Here is a 14261-nt window from a genome sequence, read left to right on the forward strand (position 1 = left end):
TGAGGCCATAGTGTTACCCGCTTTTCCAGTGAAGAAATTTAATCAAGCCTCTCAGGCCTGTGTGTTTTTTTTAATTATCCGCTGTAAATATGGCCACCTGTACACCTCTCAGCTTTTTCCAATGTGTAGCCACATGAGGTACCGTCCCTCCCTGGATCTAGCCAGCAGTGACAGGGTGGAGAGTTAAGCTAAGAAGAGATGCATTAGGCAGACACAGAACCAGAAGTCTGGCAATCCCAGACCCTAACGTGACTGACCCTGAAAAGAAAAATGAATAACACACACAGGAAACCTAGAAGTCTCCGTTTTGGGGTAAAAGAATGGCACTTTAACGATATCTTAGACCGAGGTCATGTCATTAGCAGCTGCTTTCCTGCTGCTTAAAAGGGAAAGCCCAGCCTTTTGTGTAAGAGGCCAAAATCCAATTCATGAAAGTTCCTTTCTGCTACAGACAACCTGAACGTCAGCTTCTGACCTCCCTCACCAGGTCAGTCCCTGCCCGACAATGGGGCCAATGCAATACAGTGCACTCAGCCGAGCGCGCTGTATAACCCGCAGTTGGACACGGGTTGTGTAGGTGCTAATTAATCCCCTTATGCAATAAGAGGATTGGTGCCTCTACAACGAACGTCCAACACGGAGTGAATCTAATAGCGCTCATCATATGCAAATGCATGTAAATGAGCCTATTAGCTATTCACTCCCGATGCAAAAAAAAAAAAAATGTGCGTCCAATACGCACATTTAGTGATCAGACATTAATGCCTGCCTGAAGCAGGCGTTAATAGCCGAGCGCTTTTACAAACAGTACAGAAAAGCAGAAAAAACTACTTTTTTGTACGTCCTCCTACCGTTGCGATACTAAGTAGGAGGAAAAACAAAACTAAATAAAGTAAAAAAAAAAATCTTTAAAAAAAAAAAAAAAAAAAAAAGGCGCGGGCAGTCGGATACAGGAAACGGACGCTCAGCTGACAAGCGTCCGTTTCCTGAACCCCCTGGCTGTGCGGCGTTTAGGGAAACCGACGCTGATAAACTCGGCGGACACTCGAGGCCAGTCGGGTTCTTGTTAGCAAGGAGGCATAGGGGGCACACAAGCGACCCTAGTGCCTCCTTAGCAACGTGACTAATTTAAATATTGCATGGCGCCTCCACGGGGGAAGCACCTGGGGGCGCGTTAAGAAAGCGGGCGCTGAGTGTTCAGCGCCCACTTTCTGCACCGATTTATTGCATCGGGCCCCCATGAGCTATAAGCCTTTTTCAATAAAGATTTTTTTGTTCCAAGGCCCAGCATGAGAAGTGCCAGGCTGCCCCCCGGTGGCCAATAAGAAAAGTTAACCTAAACGCCCCATTCCGATCTCTCCTTTGGTGATCAATAGGGATTCTAGTTTTGTCTCTTTAAAGATCTTTGGTTTCAAACACCACAAAACAGAGCAGAGTTGTCAAACATTAATTACAGATTTTATATATATATATAAATCTGATTCTGAAAAACTCTGCCGTGTAGTTTGTAGCTTCTCTCCTCCTCCTCCCCCATCTTCGCTTCTAATTAAGAGAGACCTTTTGGCAGGTACTTAGTCACCATGGGTTGTGAATTTGTAATTAGAATATGGAAATGAAAGTGGCATATATTAATTTATTGTGATGTGTGGTGGTGGTTTGCATCGAAAAAGCTTACAATTTCAATAAAAAAAACCCAAACATTGTGCAACCCAATTCTGCCTCTGTTTATGGCCATGGCAGGGTCCTGTTCGTAGCAAGGAAGAAGAGATCCTTATCGAAAGGTCTGGCCAACCTTGCTCCCTTCCCTAAAGCCAGCTGTGGACTTTTTCACATTCCTAACAAAAACGACAACTCACATCGGTGCATCACTTGGGACCAGAATCAAAATGGGCCCATCTCTTGCGTGGCCCTGTGCTTCCTCTATGTAGAGTCTACCACATGGTGCATAGGGAAATTTTTTTTCCTTTCACCCACTCACCATCTGATTAAAGTGAGGATAATGGAGCCACACTGAGGCCTCCAGCGATCCAGATACTACGCAAACAAATTGGAAACTTCAGCCAAAGATATAGCAATTATCTAATTAGTGTCCCGGAAGGGTATTATCCAGTTGGTGACATACTGTGCTGAGTTCCTCTGTGGATTTCTGCATGACCCAAACCCAGTGGGCTGCTGTAGTCAGCCCTCATGTCTGATATTTCAGGTAACTGATCAGGAGAAGTGGAACCTTCAGCTGGTCGATGCCCTGGATTTGGTTTCGTCGTTTCAGGGACTTCCTGATGGCCAGTCGGGTCTCAGATAGCAAGGATCTGGGGTGAACTGCAAGAGAGAAGAAACAGAAGGCGAACAACTTTCGTGTTAGATTTTGAACCCTAAGGTCTCTTTTTAACCGTCTGTCTGGGCTTTAGCAGTAATGCTTCCTGGTCTGAGGCTTGGACCTCCAAGTGGGACCAACCAGGACATCTCATCGCCGGGCTTGCACTGGGCACCTGAAGCCCTTTAATGCCCCTTCTGGAAGGATTCTTGCTATGTTTTTCATTCTTCTCCCTGTGTAAATATAAAACATCACCACCATACACTTCTGTAGCCGAAAGAGCAGGAAACTGCTCCCTAGCCACAAGTCTCCCAAGCTGTTCTACAGTCAGCCAGCAAGGGTAACCTTCAAGCCTACCAGGAACTAAATCCAGATCTTCTGAGAATGCCAAGAGCACATAATTACAGTACATGATACTCGCTAACCTTGTAGTAGTCAAAGAATGGCTGGTGTGAAAGCCCAGGGACCACAATAGCAAAGCCACCATCCCAGCTGGCATTAATCGGCATCTGAGTTGTCACCCTTGGTCTTAACAGACAAACAAAACATTGAACCACCATCGAGTGTGTGTGAGTGTGTGTGTGAGTGTGAGTGTGAGAGACTGAGTGCGTGAGAGTGTGTGTGTGTGTGTGTGTGTGTGTGTGTTGCCCTCCTGCTGCCTGTGTCGTACCTGGTATGTATGTGCCTGTATATACATTCAAAATAAAATTGTAAGTCATGAATCCTTATAGACAAACTTATCTGTAAAAGAGAGCACGTGCAGGTTGCAGAATCTACGGCAACTGAAATTACCTCTCTCTCTTCTCAGTAGCTGCATGGCCTCATGATTGGAAAAGGCCTCGTCTCCCAGGTTAGGTAGGTACACATTGGCTCCAAACTCGAGCAGCAGTTTAATGAATTGAGTCGTGCAGCCATGCTTCAGGCACATTTCCAGGACAGTCTTGGGCTGTCGGATTCTGGCTAGAAGTTTAGAATCAATGCAGTTGTAATTAGGGTCAGCGCCATACAGGAGAAGCATTCGGAAACACTCCAGGTGGCCATAGACGGCAGAGAGGTACAAAGGGCCGGTGCATGCCGGGTTGTTAGAAGCCCACTCTGGCGTTTTGGACCGAACATTGACTTCTGCGCCGTGTTCTAGGAGTTCTCTTAAAATGTCCTCATTGCCCTCTCTAGAAGCTGTCAGCACAGGTGAACAGTTATTGTAGACACTGCCATTGGGATTAGCTCCAGCCTTCAGAAGCGCCTTAACACAATCTAGATGCCCAGTGCTGACGGCTGTGAACAACGGAGTCTGAGCCTTCACATCCAGGCTGTCCACTTCTGCTCCATGGTCTAAGAGGACTTCCAAACTCTGCAGGTGACCTTGAGTAGCTGCCAGGCGAAGAGGGGTCCCGGGGATACCCCAACCACTTCTGCTGTTAATGAAGGCCTTGTATCTCTCTTGAGACAAGAGTAGGGCCAGGACTTTGGCATCATTGTTGGACACTGCTTGGTGCAGTTCTTGCCTTTCTCCATTGTCTTCGTCGTCATCTCTGGGCTGCAGCATGGAGAAAATCTTTTTAATATCCACTAAACTCATTTTGTTTTGTTTTGTATGTACCATTTTCATCTGGAACTTTGTAATGCATAAAACCTGCAGAGGAAATGCAAATGGTTAGGCAGCCTGATGTTTAAGAACATAGGCCGCACTCAGTCTTTATCAACATGAGTTTGGCCTTTGACACAGTTGATCACAGATTGCTTATTGATAGACTTGGTAAAATTAGTATTCAAGGAATAGTTTTAGAATGGTTTAAGTCCCCTCTGACAAATCAGGTCTATAAGGTAGAATAGGTTGACTTACTTTCTAAATCTGTTATTGCCTTCTGATGTTCCACAAGAATCAATTCTAGCTCTTCTGTTAAAAGGGGGTTTTTTTTGTTCCCCATTAGCTACTAGCATTCCTGAGCAGGGTTTTATTGGTTTTTTTTTATACACAGATGATATAAAGATTGTTGCCTATTTTGATACTAAGCCTGTAATTGATTTATTAACTTTTGCCTATTATTTAGATTGAGTCCAATGGTGGACTCAATGGAAGTTTCAAGTTAATCCACTGAAATGTGAGGCTCTCTGCGTTAACAGATGTCTTAGTTTGGAATCCCCTACCCCTGTAATGGCAGGAATTGTAATTCCATTAAGAGAGGTAGCTTTCTCTCTCATTGCTCAATTGGATTATAAATTGTCTATGCCTCATCGGATTACTAAAGTTGTTCAATTGTCTTATTTTTTGCTTACCTGATAATTTCCTTTTCTTTAGGACAGTCAGATGAATATAGAACAAGTGGGTTATGCACTTCTACCAGCAGATGGAGACAGAGTAAACTGATGTCACAGTATACATACCCTTGCAGTGACATCAGCCTGCCTGTATTATCTTCAAAAGCAACCATGGACAGACTAGGAAAACTTGATTAAACAGATAACCATTTCAATCCTCAGCCAACAGGCAACATTGAGCTCAGACAAGCATGTATTAACACTAGTCTAGGGACTGGATGAACATTTACCACTAATCCCTATGTAGGACCACCATAATACAACCATTCGGCAGCCAAGGGAGAGAAGCTGGATTCATCTGACTGTCCTAAAGAAAAGGAAATTATCAGGTAAGTTAGTAATTTCTCATTTCTTAGCGTCCAGTCAGATGAATCCAGAACATGTGGGTTGTACTCAACCTACTCCCGAATAGGGTGGGAGGTTGCCCGCGGTCCAGTCAAAACTGCACATACAAAGGCTGCGTCCTCCTGGGCTTGCACATCCAGACGATAATACTTGAAAAAAGTGTGTAACGAGGACCACGTCGTAGCTTGGCAAATGTCGATGGGAAACAACTTCACTTCCGCCCATGATACTGCTTGAGCTTTAGTGGAATGAGCTCTGATCGGAGTACGTAATGGCTTCCCAGCATCATTTGTATGCAGCCATGACTACCTCCTTAATCCAGCGAGTTATGGTAGCCTGCGAGGCCAGCTCTCTCTGCCTAGTACCACCGTGAAGAACAAAATAGGCGATCCGTCTTCCGAAAAGGCTTAGTAACCTCCAGATACTGGACAATATGTCTCTTGACATCCAAGGGTCACAACAGACGATACTCCTCTACATCTTTTTCTTTGTCTAGAGAGGGCAGGGAGATGGACTGATTCAAGTGAAAGTCAGTCACCTTTGATAGAAAAGAAGGAACAGTATGCAGCTGTACTGCTCCTGGAGTCACCTGGAGGAATGGCTCCTGGCAAGACGAGGCCTGCAGTTCCGAAACCCTACGCACAGAACAAATTGCCACAAGAAACACAGTTTTCAAGGTCAGCATCTGCAAGTTCAGAATATACATCGTCTAAATGTAGAGCCCGCTAAGTAACACAATACCAAATTAAGACTCCATAAGGGTACTGGAAACTGCAAGGGAGGACAAAGATGTTTCACTTCTTTCAGGAAACGGGCCACATCAGGATAAGCTGACAAGGATCCACCATTCACCTGACCTCTGAACCAAGTGAGAGCCGCTATTTGCACCATTAAGAAAATAAATATCAAACCTTTATTCAAGCCATCCTGCAAAAATTCCAAAATGAGTGGGATCTTGACTGAACAAGGAAGAGTATCTAGATCCTCACACTAGGCCTCAAACACTTGCCAAACCCGCACATATGCCAAGGAAGTGAACTTTCTAGCTCGTAGCAAGGTGGCAATCACTGCCACAGAGTATCCACATTTCAGCAAGTGAGCTCTTTCGAGGGCCATACCGTAAGACAAAATCAATTTGGATCTTTGTGAAGAATAGGACTCTGCTACAACAGATCCCTTTGTACTGGAAGCCAAAGGGGCAATTCTGCCAGGAGCCACCACAGATCCACATACCACGGTCACCTGGGCCAATCCAGAGCAACCAAGAGCACCAACCAACCCTCTCTGGTGCTCGATCCTTCGGACTAATCTGCCCAATATGGGCCATGGAGGAAAGGCGTACAGCAACTTGTCTTCCAGCTATTCCTGCACCAAGGCATCAATCCCCAATGACTTCAGATTTCTCCTGCCACTGAAGAATTGAGAAAGTTTCGCATTGCGAGAAGTTTCCATCAGGTCTAGAAAAGTTTTCTGTGCAATCCAGAATCATCTGAAATACCTCATTTGATAGTGCTCATTCTCCTGGGTTGAGTCTTTCCCAGCTGAGAAAGTCTGCTCTTACATTGTCTTTTCCTGCTATACGCGAGGCTGAGATAATCTGGAGATGTGGTTCAGCCCATTCCATAAGTTAATCTATCTCCTGCAACATTCATTGGCTCTTGGTTCCACCCTGAAGATTTATGTAAGCCACAGTTGTTGTGTTGTCCGATATTATCTAGAACAATCAACCCTGCAACCTATTGATGAACTGCAAACATGCCAGCCAGACCACCCTGGCTTCCAAACAATGATGTCTCAGAGAGAATCCTTTGCATCCCAATGCCTTTGCGCTGTCAGCTCCTGACAGCGAGCTCCCCAATCATGGAGGCTTGCATTCATTGTCAATACTAGCCTGTCCAGTGGTGGCAGGGAAATCCCCTTCCTTAGATGATCCGACTGTAGCCTCCAATACAGTTGGGAGGAGACCTCCATCGGTAGATGGAGCTGAACTGAATAGTCCAGAGACTGCGGGTTCCACCAAGACAACAGGAAGTGCTAAAGAGGATGCATATGTGCTCTCAGCCATGGTACCAATTCCAGGATTGCCACCATTATACCAAGTACCTGCAGGTAGGACCATACGGTTGGGTGCAGAGTGTTCATCAATAGATGTGGCTGTGCCATCAACTTCTGAATACGAGCTTCCAACAGGAAAACCTTGCCCTGCTTCATGTCAAACTGAATCCCAAGGTATTCCAACAACTGAGCAGGCTGAAGACTGCTCTTGACCAGGTTCACAACCCAGCCAAGATCCTGCAATAGTGAGATCACCTTGCGGGTCACCAGGCGGTTCTCCTCCAACAACTAGGCTCAAATCAGCCAGTCGTCCAAATACAGGTGTTCTAGGATCCCATCCTCTCTCAATTCTGCCACAACTACCACCATTACCTTGGAAAAGGTCCTGGAAGCAGTGGCCAGACCAAAAGGCAGTGCCCAAAACTGATAATGGCATCCCAGATGCTCTAGTTGAATAGGAATGTGAAGATATGCTTTGGACAGATACAAAGACGTCAGAAATTCCCCTGACTGTACAGCCATTATCACCGAACACAAGGTCTCCATACGAAAATGTGTCACCCGCAGATGACACCCTTGAGATCCAGGATGGGATAAAATGATCCTTTTTTCTTGGGCACAATGAAATAAATTGAATATCGCCCCATATTTTCTTGAGACATGGGCACCGTAATCACAACCCTCAGACTAAGGAGCCTTGCCAATGTATCCGCCACTGCCTCCTTCTTCTGTGAGGTGTGGCAGGAAGAGACCAAGAACCCGTCCCGAGGAATACTGAGAAATTCCAGCGCATATCCTTCTCGTATCACCTCCAGGACCCATTGATCCAAAGTGATCTCGACCCACCTTTGATAGAGAGAGAGGCGTCCCCCTATCTCCTGCTCCCGGGGGTGGGTCAGCAAACATTTATTGGGAGGATACACTACCCAAGCCCGCACACACCTTCTGGGCTGTCTGGAACTAAAGGACCGAGACCTACCAAAAGGTCGAGTCTTATGAAAGATGGCTCCTCTATAGGGTCAAAAACACTTGGATCGCCTAGCATGACCTCTCATGCTAAAAGAGCATGGTGACCGCTTCTTATCCTCCGGTAAATTGAGGAACCGATGATTTGCCCCACTTACTGGCCAGTTTCTCTAACTCGCTCTCAAACAAGAGCGAGCCTTTAAAGGGCAATTTCGTGAGGTTAGCCTTGGAAATCGCATCGACCGACCAATTTCTCAGTCATAACTGACACCTGGCCACTATTACCGAAACCACCCCTCTAGTTGAGGAGCGGACCAAATCACAGCCTGCATCTGCAAAGAAGACGGCTACTGGTTCCATAACTGCTCTGGAATTCACTCCAGAGACATCAACCTCTTGAGAGAGAAGTAAACAAGAACGAGCCACTAGGGAACAACAAAAGTTATTTGCAAAGTCATTGCCACTGCTTCAAATGCTTGCTTAAGGATAGATTCAATCCTCCTATCGTGTATATCCTTCAAGGCCACTCCTCTCTCACAGGGACAGTCGTTCACTTGGAGACTGAACATACAAGTGCATTCACCTTCATAAAACATTAATGCTCTCTCACCACTGGATCCAGAGGGCACAGGCCTTCCAAAATCCGACCTCCTTTGAAATTAGCCTCTGGGGCGCTCCACTCAAGATCAATCAATTCTTAAATGACCTCCATCACAGGGAAAAAACAAGAGGCTTTAAGCACAGAAACCAAAATGGGATTCTTTGGCTCAGACATGAAATCTGCTCCAGGTACACTCAGCATTTTTAAGGTCTGGAAAATCAGGTCTGGCAGTTCATCTCTAGGGAAGAACCGTAGCATAGTCCTCTATGGTTCTAATCCTGGAGGAATTTCACCATCCTTAAAAGAGTCAGGATCCGCGTCATCATCCATGCCATCCTGATCTCTATCGGGTAGTCCTGTTGCTGCTCTAGGAGTACTTTGGCACTTACCAGTAGGTCCAGGCAAGGTTTGCACCTGTGACTCTGCCCTGGGAGCACTGGACAGGGTTGAGGACTGCAATCCCTGGAAAAAATTCTACCTTTGAAAGCGTAAAAGTATCCAGATCAGGAGGTACCTGAGGTGTACTCAGGGAGCTGCATTCCCCTGCTGAAGAACCAGTTAAGGAAGTTCCAAAATCAAATGCCCCAGGTGCAAAGTCTTTTCCCAGAACTACATCTGGCTGGGAAGAACCAGACTTAGCGAAATCAGAGGAAGATAATTCTCCCTGAGCCTCCAAAACAGCACTGGCACAAGTCAGCAGGCACTCCTGGTTGAGATGCCCGAATATGACAGGCAGTGCAAAGAGAAAGGTTTCTTAGATAAAGGTGCCATTAAGCCAGCAGCACACTGCAACGGTGGCTGGAAGCATGCATCTAGCTTTTTTTTTTTTTTTTTGGCCATGCAAAAATTCTAGGCATCTAAAAATTAGGTATCCAACATCTAGGTGTCCCAAAGCCTAGGCGTCCAAAAATTAGGCATTCCTAAGATAGGCGCTGTAAAAAAAATTAAGCGCACAGCGATACTCAACTTGTGCGCACAGGTAAGCGGACATCCACTTAAGGTGCCGCTTAACTTGGACGCACAGACTACTAGGCCTGCCTAAGCTTCCAGAAAGTGGATGCACAACTTGGACGCACAGCTAGACGTACACACTGAACCGACAATCCTGTAGAGGGCAGCCTAAAGAAAGCTCGCAATATGCTGTTGCGTCTTACCGTGCAGCACGCAGGGGAAAAAGTCTCAGTTAGGGGCCTAGTCTACAGTGGCTGCTCACGTCCCTTGACCTCCCATAGAGAAGGACTGGTGCACTGAGCACAGACACTGGGGGAAGGAGGAAGCCCTACAGTAAAAAACTCTCCTCCTCTGTATTTTTTTTTTTTTTTTTAGAAACTTACCTGAGCTCAAGCTCAGTCTTACCTGGCTGACTGCAGAGATGGTCTCTGGCTGTGGGCTGAGAGGGCATTTGTCCTCACCTCTGCGCTCGGCTTCCTGCACCGCTGCCTTTCAGCTGCTTAACAGCTAAGTCCATGCTGGCTGAAAAACCAGTTAGCTGACCAAGGCACTCATTTGAGGGACTCTGGAAATCACCTCAGGAATTTTCAACTGGGGGAGGGATTTTTTGGTATCACCATAGGAGAGCGGGGCAAATTTTCCTTATTTCTCTTTTTTTTTTTAATCAAAGCAATCCCCAGTACGGAGATGCACGTCCACCATCTGCTGGAGACGGAGAATACTGGCAGGCTGATGTCATTGCAGGACTATATATACTGTGACATCAGTTTGCTCCATCTCCATCTGCTGGTAGAGCTGTATAACCCACTTGTTCTGGATTCATCTTGCGGGTCACCAGACGCTAAGAAATCATGATTTGCACACACTAGTTCTATCCAGAATTGATTATTGCAATACCTTGTATTTAGCTTCTACAAAATATGGAAGCTAAATTTATTTTCCTTTGTTGGAAGATTTGCATTGTTACCTCTTATTTGTTGCATTTGCTTTAAGATCTTATGTCTAGCTTTTTGAGTAGTGCATAAAAGTCAACCGACTTAAAGGTCATTACACTTTCTCTTCAGCAGGGCTTATTGAGACTCCCTTCACCTACTGGAGATTCGTTTAGAGCTTATTTGCAAAATCTCTTCAAGCTATTAGGCTCCATTATTGCAGAATTTACTTCCACTTGATGTTACATTTGAACTAAACTAACTAAAATTCAGGAAAAAGAGTCAAGGCCTAGCTCACCTCTCAGACTTTCAGTTATGGAGCGGTTTTAGCTCTGGTTTATATATTTTAATAAAATTTGTAAGTTGTAAACGTCATTGATTTTGTTAACTATGAGCTATAATCAACTTTACTAAACATAACAATAAAGATATGCCATGTTGGGTCAGATCAAAGATCTATGACGCCCAGAATCCTGGCACTGTATTTAAAGTATTTGTTCAAGCTTACCCCATAAATTTATCTCTATAATATAATAAAACAAGTATTTTACCATTTTCTTTCACGATAAATGTCAATGGGCAAATTTCCTATCTTTGAATGGTGGAAAAAATTTGCCACCCTCACCAAAGCACAGGTCACCTGGCTGTTTGTTTCAGACAAAGTCTACTGTGAGAGTGTTTATAACCATAGGGACTGTGCAGGGAGGCATGCAATGGATTCCACTCCCGATGCAAGAACGTCAATGAACATCTTGACAAAATACCAGCTTGCTCCAGCTTAGCATTTTATTTTCTTAGGTAAAACATGAACGAACTTAACAGAATGGGGGGTCAGGAGCTGACATCACCTGTTGGGTTGGATCAGATCTCCTTCCATTTCGCTCTCTGCCACAGACCCAACTGGTAGGAGAAGCAGTGCTTAATAGCACATCAGCTTCCTCTCCTGGGGGGGGGGGGGGGGGGGGTTGCAGGCTCTCAGTATGAGCTACAAGGTGAGGAGGAAGGTGATGGACCAGCTGACGTGCACCATTCTCCCTTCTGGCTGATGGTGGGCCCAAAGAAAACCTGGGGATATGACTGCTGGGAGGGAGAGAGAAGACTGAAGAGACCAGGAATCAGGGGAGGAGACCTGCAATGTATTTTGGCTTCTTTTTTTATTTTACATTTAGGGGTGGTGGGGGCAGGGAGAGGGAGAACTGCATGGAAGGGTAGCGATGGGGAGGAAGGGAGACAAACATGATATGGAGTGGGTGGATGGCAAGGAAAGGGGAGACTGTACATGGGGTGGTGAATGGGTCCGGGAGAGGTAGATCTACATGGGCTGGGGGGGGGGGGGGGGGGGGGGGAAAGAGGGAGACTACATGAGGATGGGTGTAAGAGGAGGAGTTGGGACCCAGGATAAGAAGAGAATAGATGAGGGAATGTCATGGTAGTGAGCCCTTCGGCTGTGGCGTGGGTTGACGTAGCCTAGTAGGCGAACTTACTTGGCCCACACCAACAACTGCAGTCACGCCCTACAAGGACTGGAGCTGGGCTTCCCCTATATCAGCCCGGTTCCCCGCAGATTGAGCCTTTGGGTTTTCTGAGCCTGGCAGGACTTTGGCGACTGTCCCTAAAGGCAGTGGTCAGGGCAGGTGGCATTTGAGGATGAGTCGTTGTCCTTGGCTGAGGTCAATTCCAGGCAGGAGAAACAGAACAAGGAAGACACAGGGAAACTGAGCATGACAGGACAGACAGTGGCCAGGAGAGGGCACAGCAAGAAGACGCAGAAGTGAGGCAATTAATGTTGTGATGCTATTTAACTTAACGACGGTATAGAAAAAGATTTTAAATACATAAATAATTAAAACAAGCAAGGCAAGACAAAGTGGCAAAAGACACGGATGAGAAGCAGGGAGATGGCAACCAGCTCTGCAAGCAAGTCAGGGGCCCTGTTGGAACGGCGCTAGGGCTGGAGCACGGCTGGGGTTTAAATATCCAGCCACACCGACATCATCAGTGGTGCGGCGGCAGGACTTTCCCGCCGCGGGGCCTGGAAAGCGGGGAGACGTGTGCGCGTGCCTAGAGGGAGGCACGGCACGACGGGCCCGGCCTGAGATGGAGGCGTCCCAGGAACTCGGAGATCTTGGTGGCGTCTGGAAGGCTGGGTGGTGCACGAGTTAAGGTGTTAGTCAGGCACAGGGCCTTCCCGTGACCCAGCCAGGACATTACAGGGAGGGTCAGAACTGGGAGAGAATAACTAGAAGGAGAGAGAGAGGGAAGAGAATGAATGGGGTGGAGAAGAATTGAAGGCAGAGGGAGCAAGAGGGACAATGCCTGGAGGAAGACAGTAAAGAGAGAGAGAGAGAACTCCCTAGAGGAGGGGGCACCATAGACAAGTTTTACCCTGGAGCTGACCCTACTTTTTTCTCGTGTATATTACTTACTCTCCTAAATACTTTAATTTACCTCTTGTTCCCTTGTACATTCTTCTCCCCCTTTATTTTGATCTTCCCGTTGCTCCCGTTTCCCCCGCCCTGTTCCATGCATTTCATTAAGTTCTCTGTAAACCGCTATGACGCACCCAAGAACAGAAAACCTTTTAAAAATAAGACAAATACGTGTGCACGGAGATCCATTTTCAGAGGGGTTTGGGTCTGGGCAACGTCTCCATTACCAGGGCAAAAACCCCCTTTAATTGAACGTTTCCCTTCTTCTCACTGGCTAAACGTTACCTGGGTGCAGACAGGGAGGGATGCCGGGGCTTCACTTCAGCCACGTAGCACCCATACTGAGGACCAGCCGGCGAAGCGAGGTCAGAAAACAACGAAGGTAACTCCCCGCTCTCTGCGCTTCGGAATATTATGGACCTCTGGGTTTTGAGAGTTTTTTTCTGGGAGGGAGGGGGTTTAAGGGAAAGCTGCAACAGTGGTAACACAGAACGACATTCATGATCCGATTCGCTAAAGGCTTTTTCTCCCGTTCTGGGTGCAGGCCGAGGGAGATCCTGTTAAATCAGGTCCTGCACGAGAGGGTCTATGAGTGGGAGGTGAGCAAGCAGCCTCTTCCCTGCTCAGATCTGCGTCAAACAATCCTCTAATCCCTCACCAGAAGCAACCAGGCCGTAGCATGTGGGGGAAACTCAGGAGGAGCAGATTCGCTAGGAAGCTGGAGACCTCGGAGCACAGCTCCTCTGAGAGAAGACATGGGGAGGGGACATGGATGTGCCCCCTACAGGAGCAGAGATCGTCTCTGGACGCTGCGTGAACCATTCACCAAATACTTACGCCTAAGGGTGTCAGGGGTATAAGTTAAGCAGGTTATGAATTTAACAAATAAGATACTGGCACCCCATTTAAGCTTCTTAAAAATGTGAAATTTACAGGAACACCAGATATAATCAGCAATATCATCCCAAAGAGAGGCTCAGGGGCTACACCTTTAGAGAGTCTAATTTACAAGTTTAGTAGTTCAGTCAGTAAAAAAAAAAACCTTCCTAATGCTCCTTAGCCACTGTCCAACCCAAGTCCTGGCAATAAATTATTGTACTCACTCCTCTGCACCGACCAGGAAGTTGCCAAGCGCCTGGGGTAATTATCTCCTGCTTTGCTGTCTCACCTCTGTGAGCTGGCCGATGACTTCACGCTGCCAGAAAGGTGAAGCCCCTCCATGCTTGCAGGCTTAATCTCTCCCCCCTCTGCAGGAAAGATCAGCAGGAGCTGGGGGGAGCGCAGGGAGCCTTTCTGGTACACAGAGGGAGGAATGTCCCAGGCCCAGAGAAGCCGCACTCCTCTCAGGG

At 46.7% G+C, this 14261-nt stretch overlaps 1 protein-coding gene across 3 annotated transcripts; it reads right to left on the reverse strand.

The window, feature by feature from the left end:
• Positions 1-1613: 1613 nt before the first annotated feature.
• On the reverse strand, positions 1614-14261 carry ASB12 (ankyrin repeat and SOCS box containing 12). Of its 3 annotated transcripts, none has more exons than XM_029607699.1 (3): positions 14081-14261; positions 3107-3947; positions 1614-2319 (listed from the first exon to the last, which is right to left on the reverse strand). In XM_029607699.1, exons 2-3 carry the CDS (start codon positions 3921-3923, stop codon positions 2186-2188), a joined length of 951 nt encoding a protein of 316 aa, XP_029463559.1. In that variant the 5' UTR covers positions 3924-3947; positions 14081-14261; the 3' UTR covers positions 1614-2185. The 3 variants fall into 3 exon arrangements, with proteins under 3 accessions (XP_029463559.1, XP_029463558.1, XP_029463560.1); XM_029607698.1 differs by having other exon boundaries at positions 14016-14260; XM_029607700.1 differs by lacking the exon at positions 14081-14261 and adding an exon at positions 13198-13336.

The sequence above is a fragment of the Rhinatrema bivittatum genome, chromosome 6 (assembly GCF_901001135.1).
Source record: "Rhinatrema bivittatum chromosome 6, aRhiBiv1.1, whole genome shotgun sequence".
NCBI classification, from domain to species: Eukaryota; Metazoa; Chordata; class Amphibia; order Gymnophiona; family Rhinatrematidae; genus Rhinatrema; species Rhinatrema bivittatum.

Coding starts and splice junctions, on each gene's coding strand:
- ASB12 (XM_029607699.1), bottom strand. CDS start 3,923: ATGAAAATGGTACATACAAAACAAAACAAAATGAGTTTAGTGGATATT. Junction 2,320..3,106: donor GCTACTGAGAAGAGAGAGAG/GTAATTTCAGTT, acceptor TCTCTCTTGCAG/TTCACCCCAGATCCTTGCTA.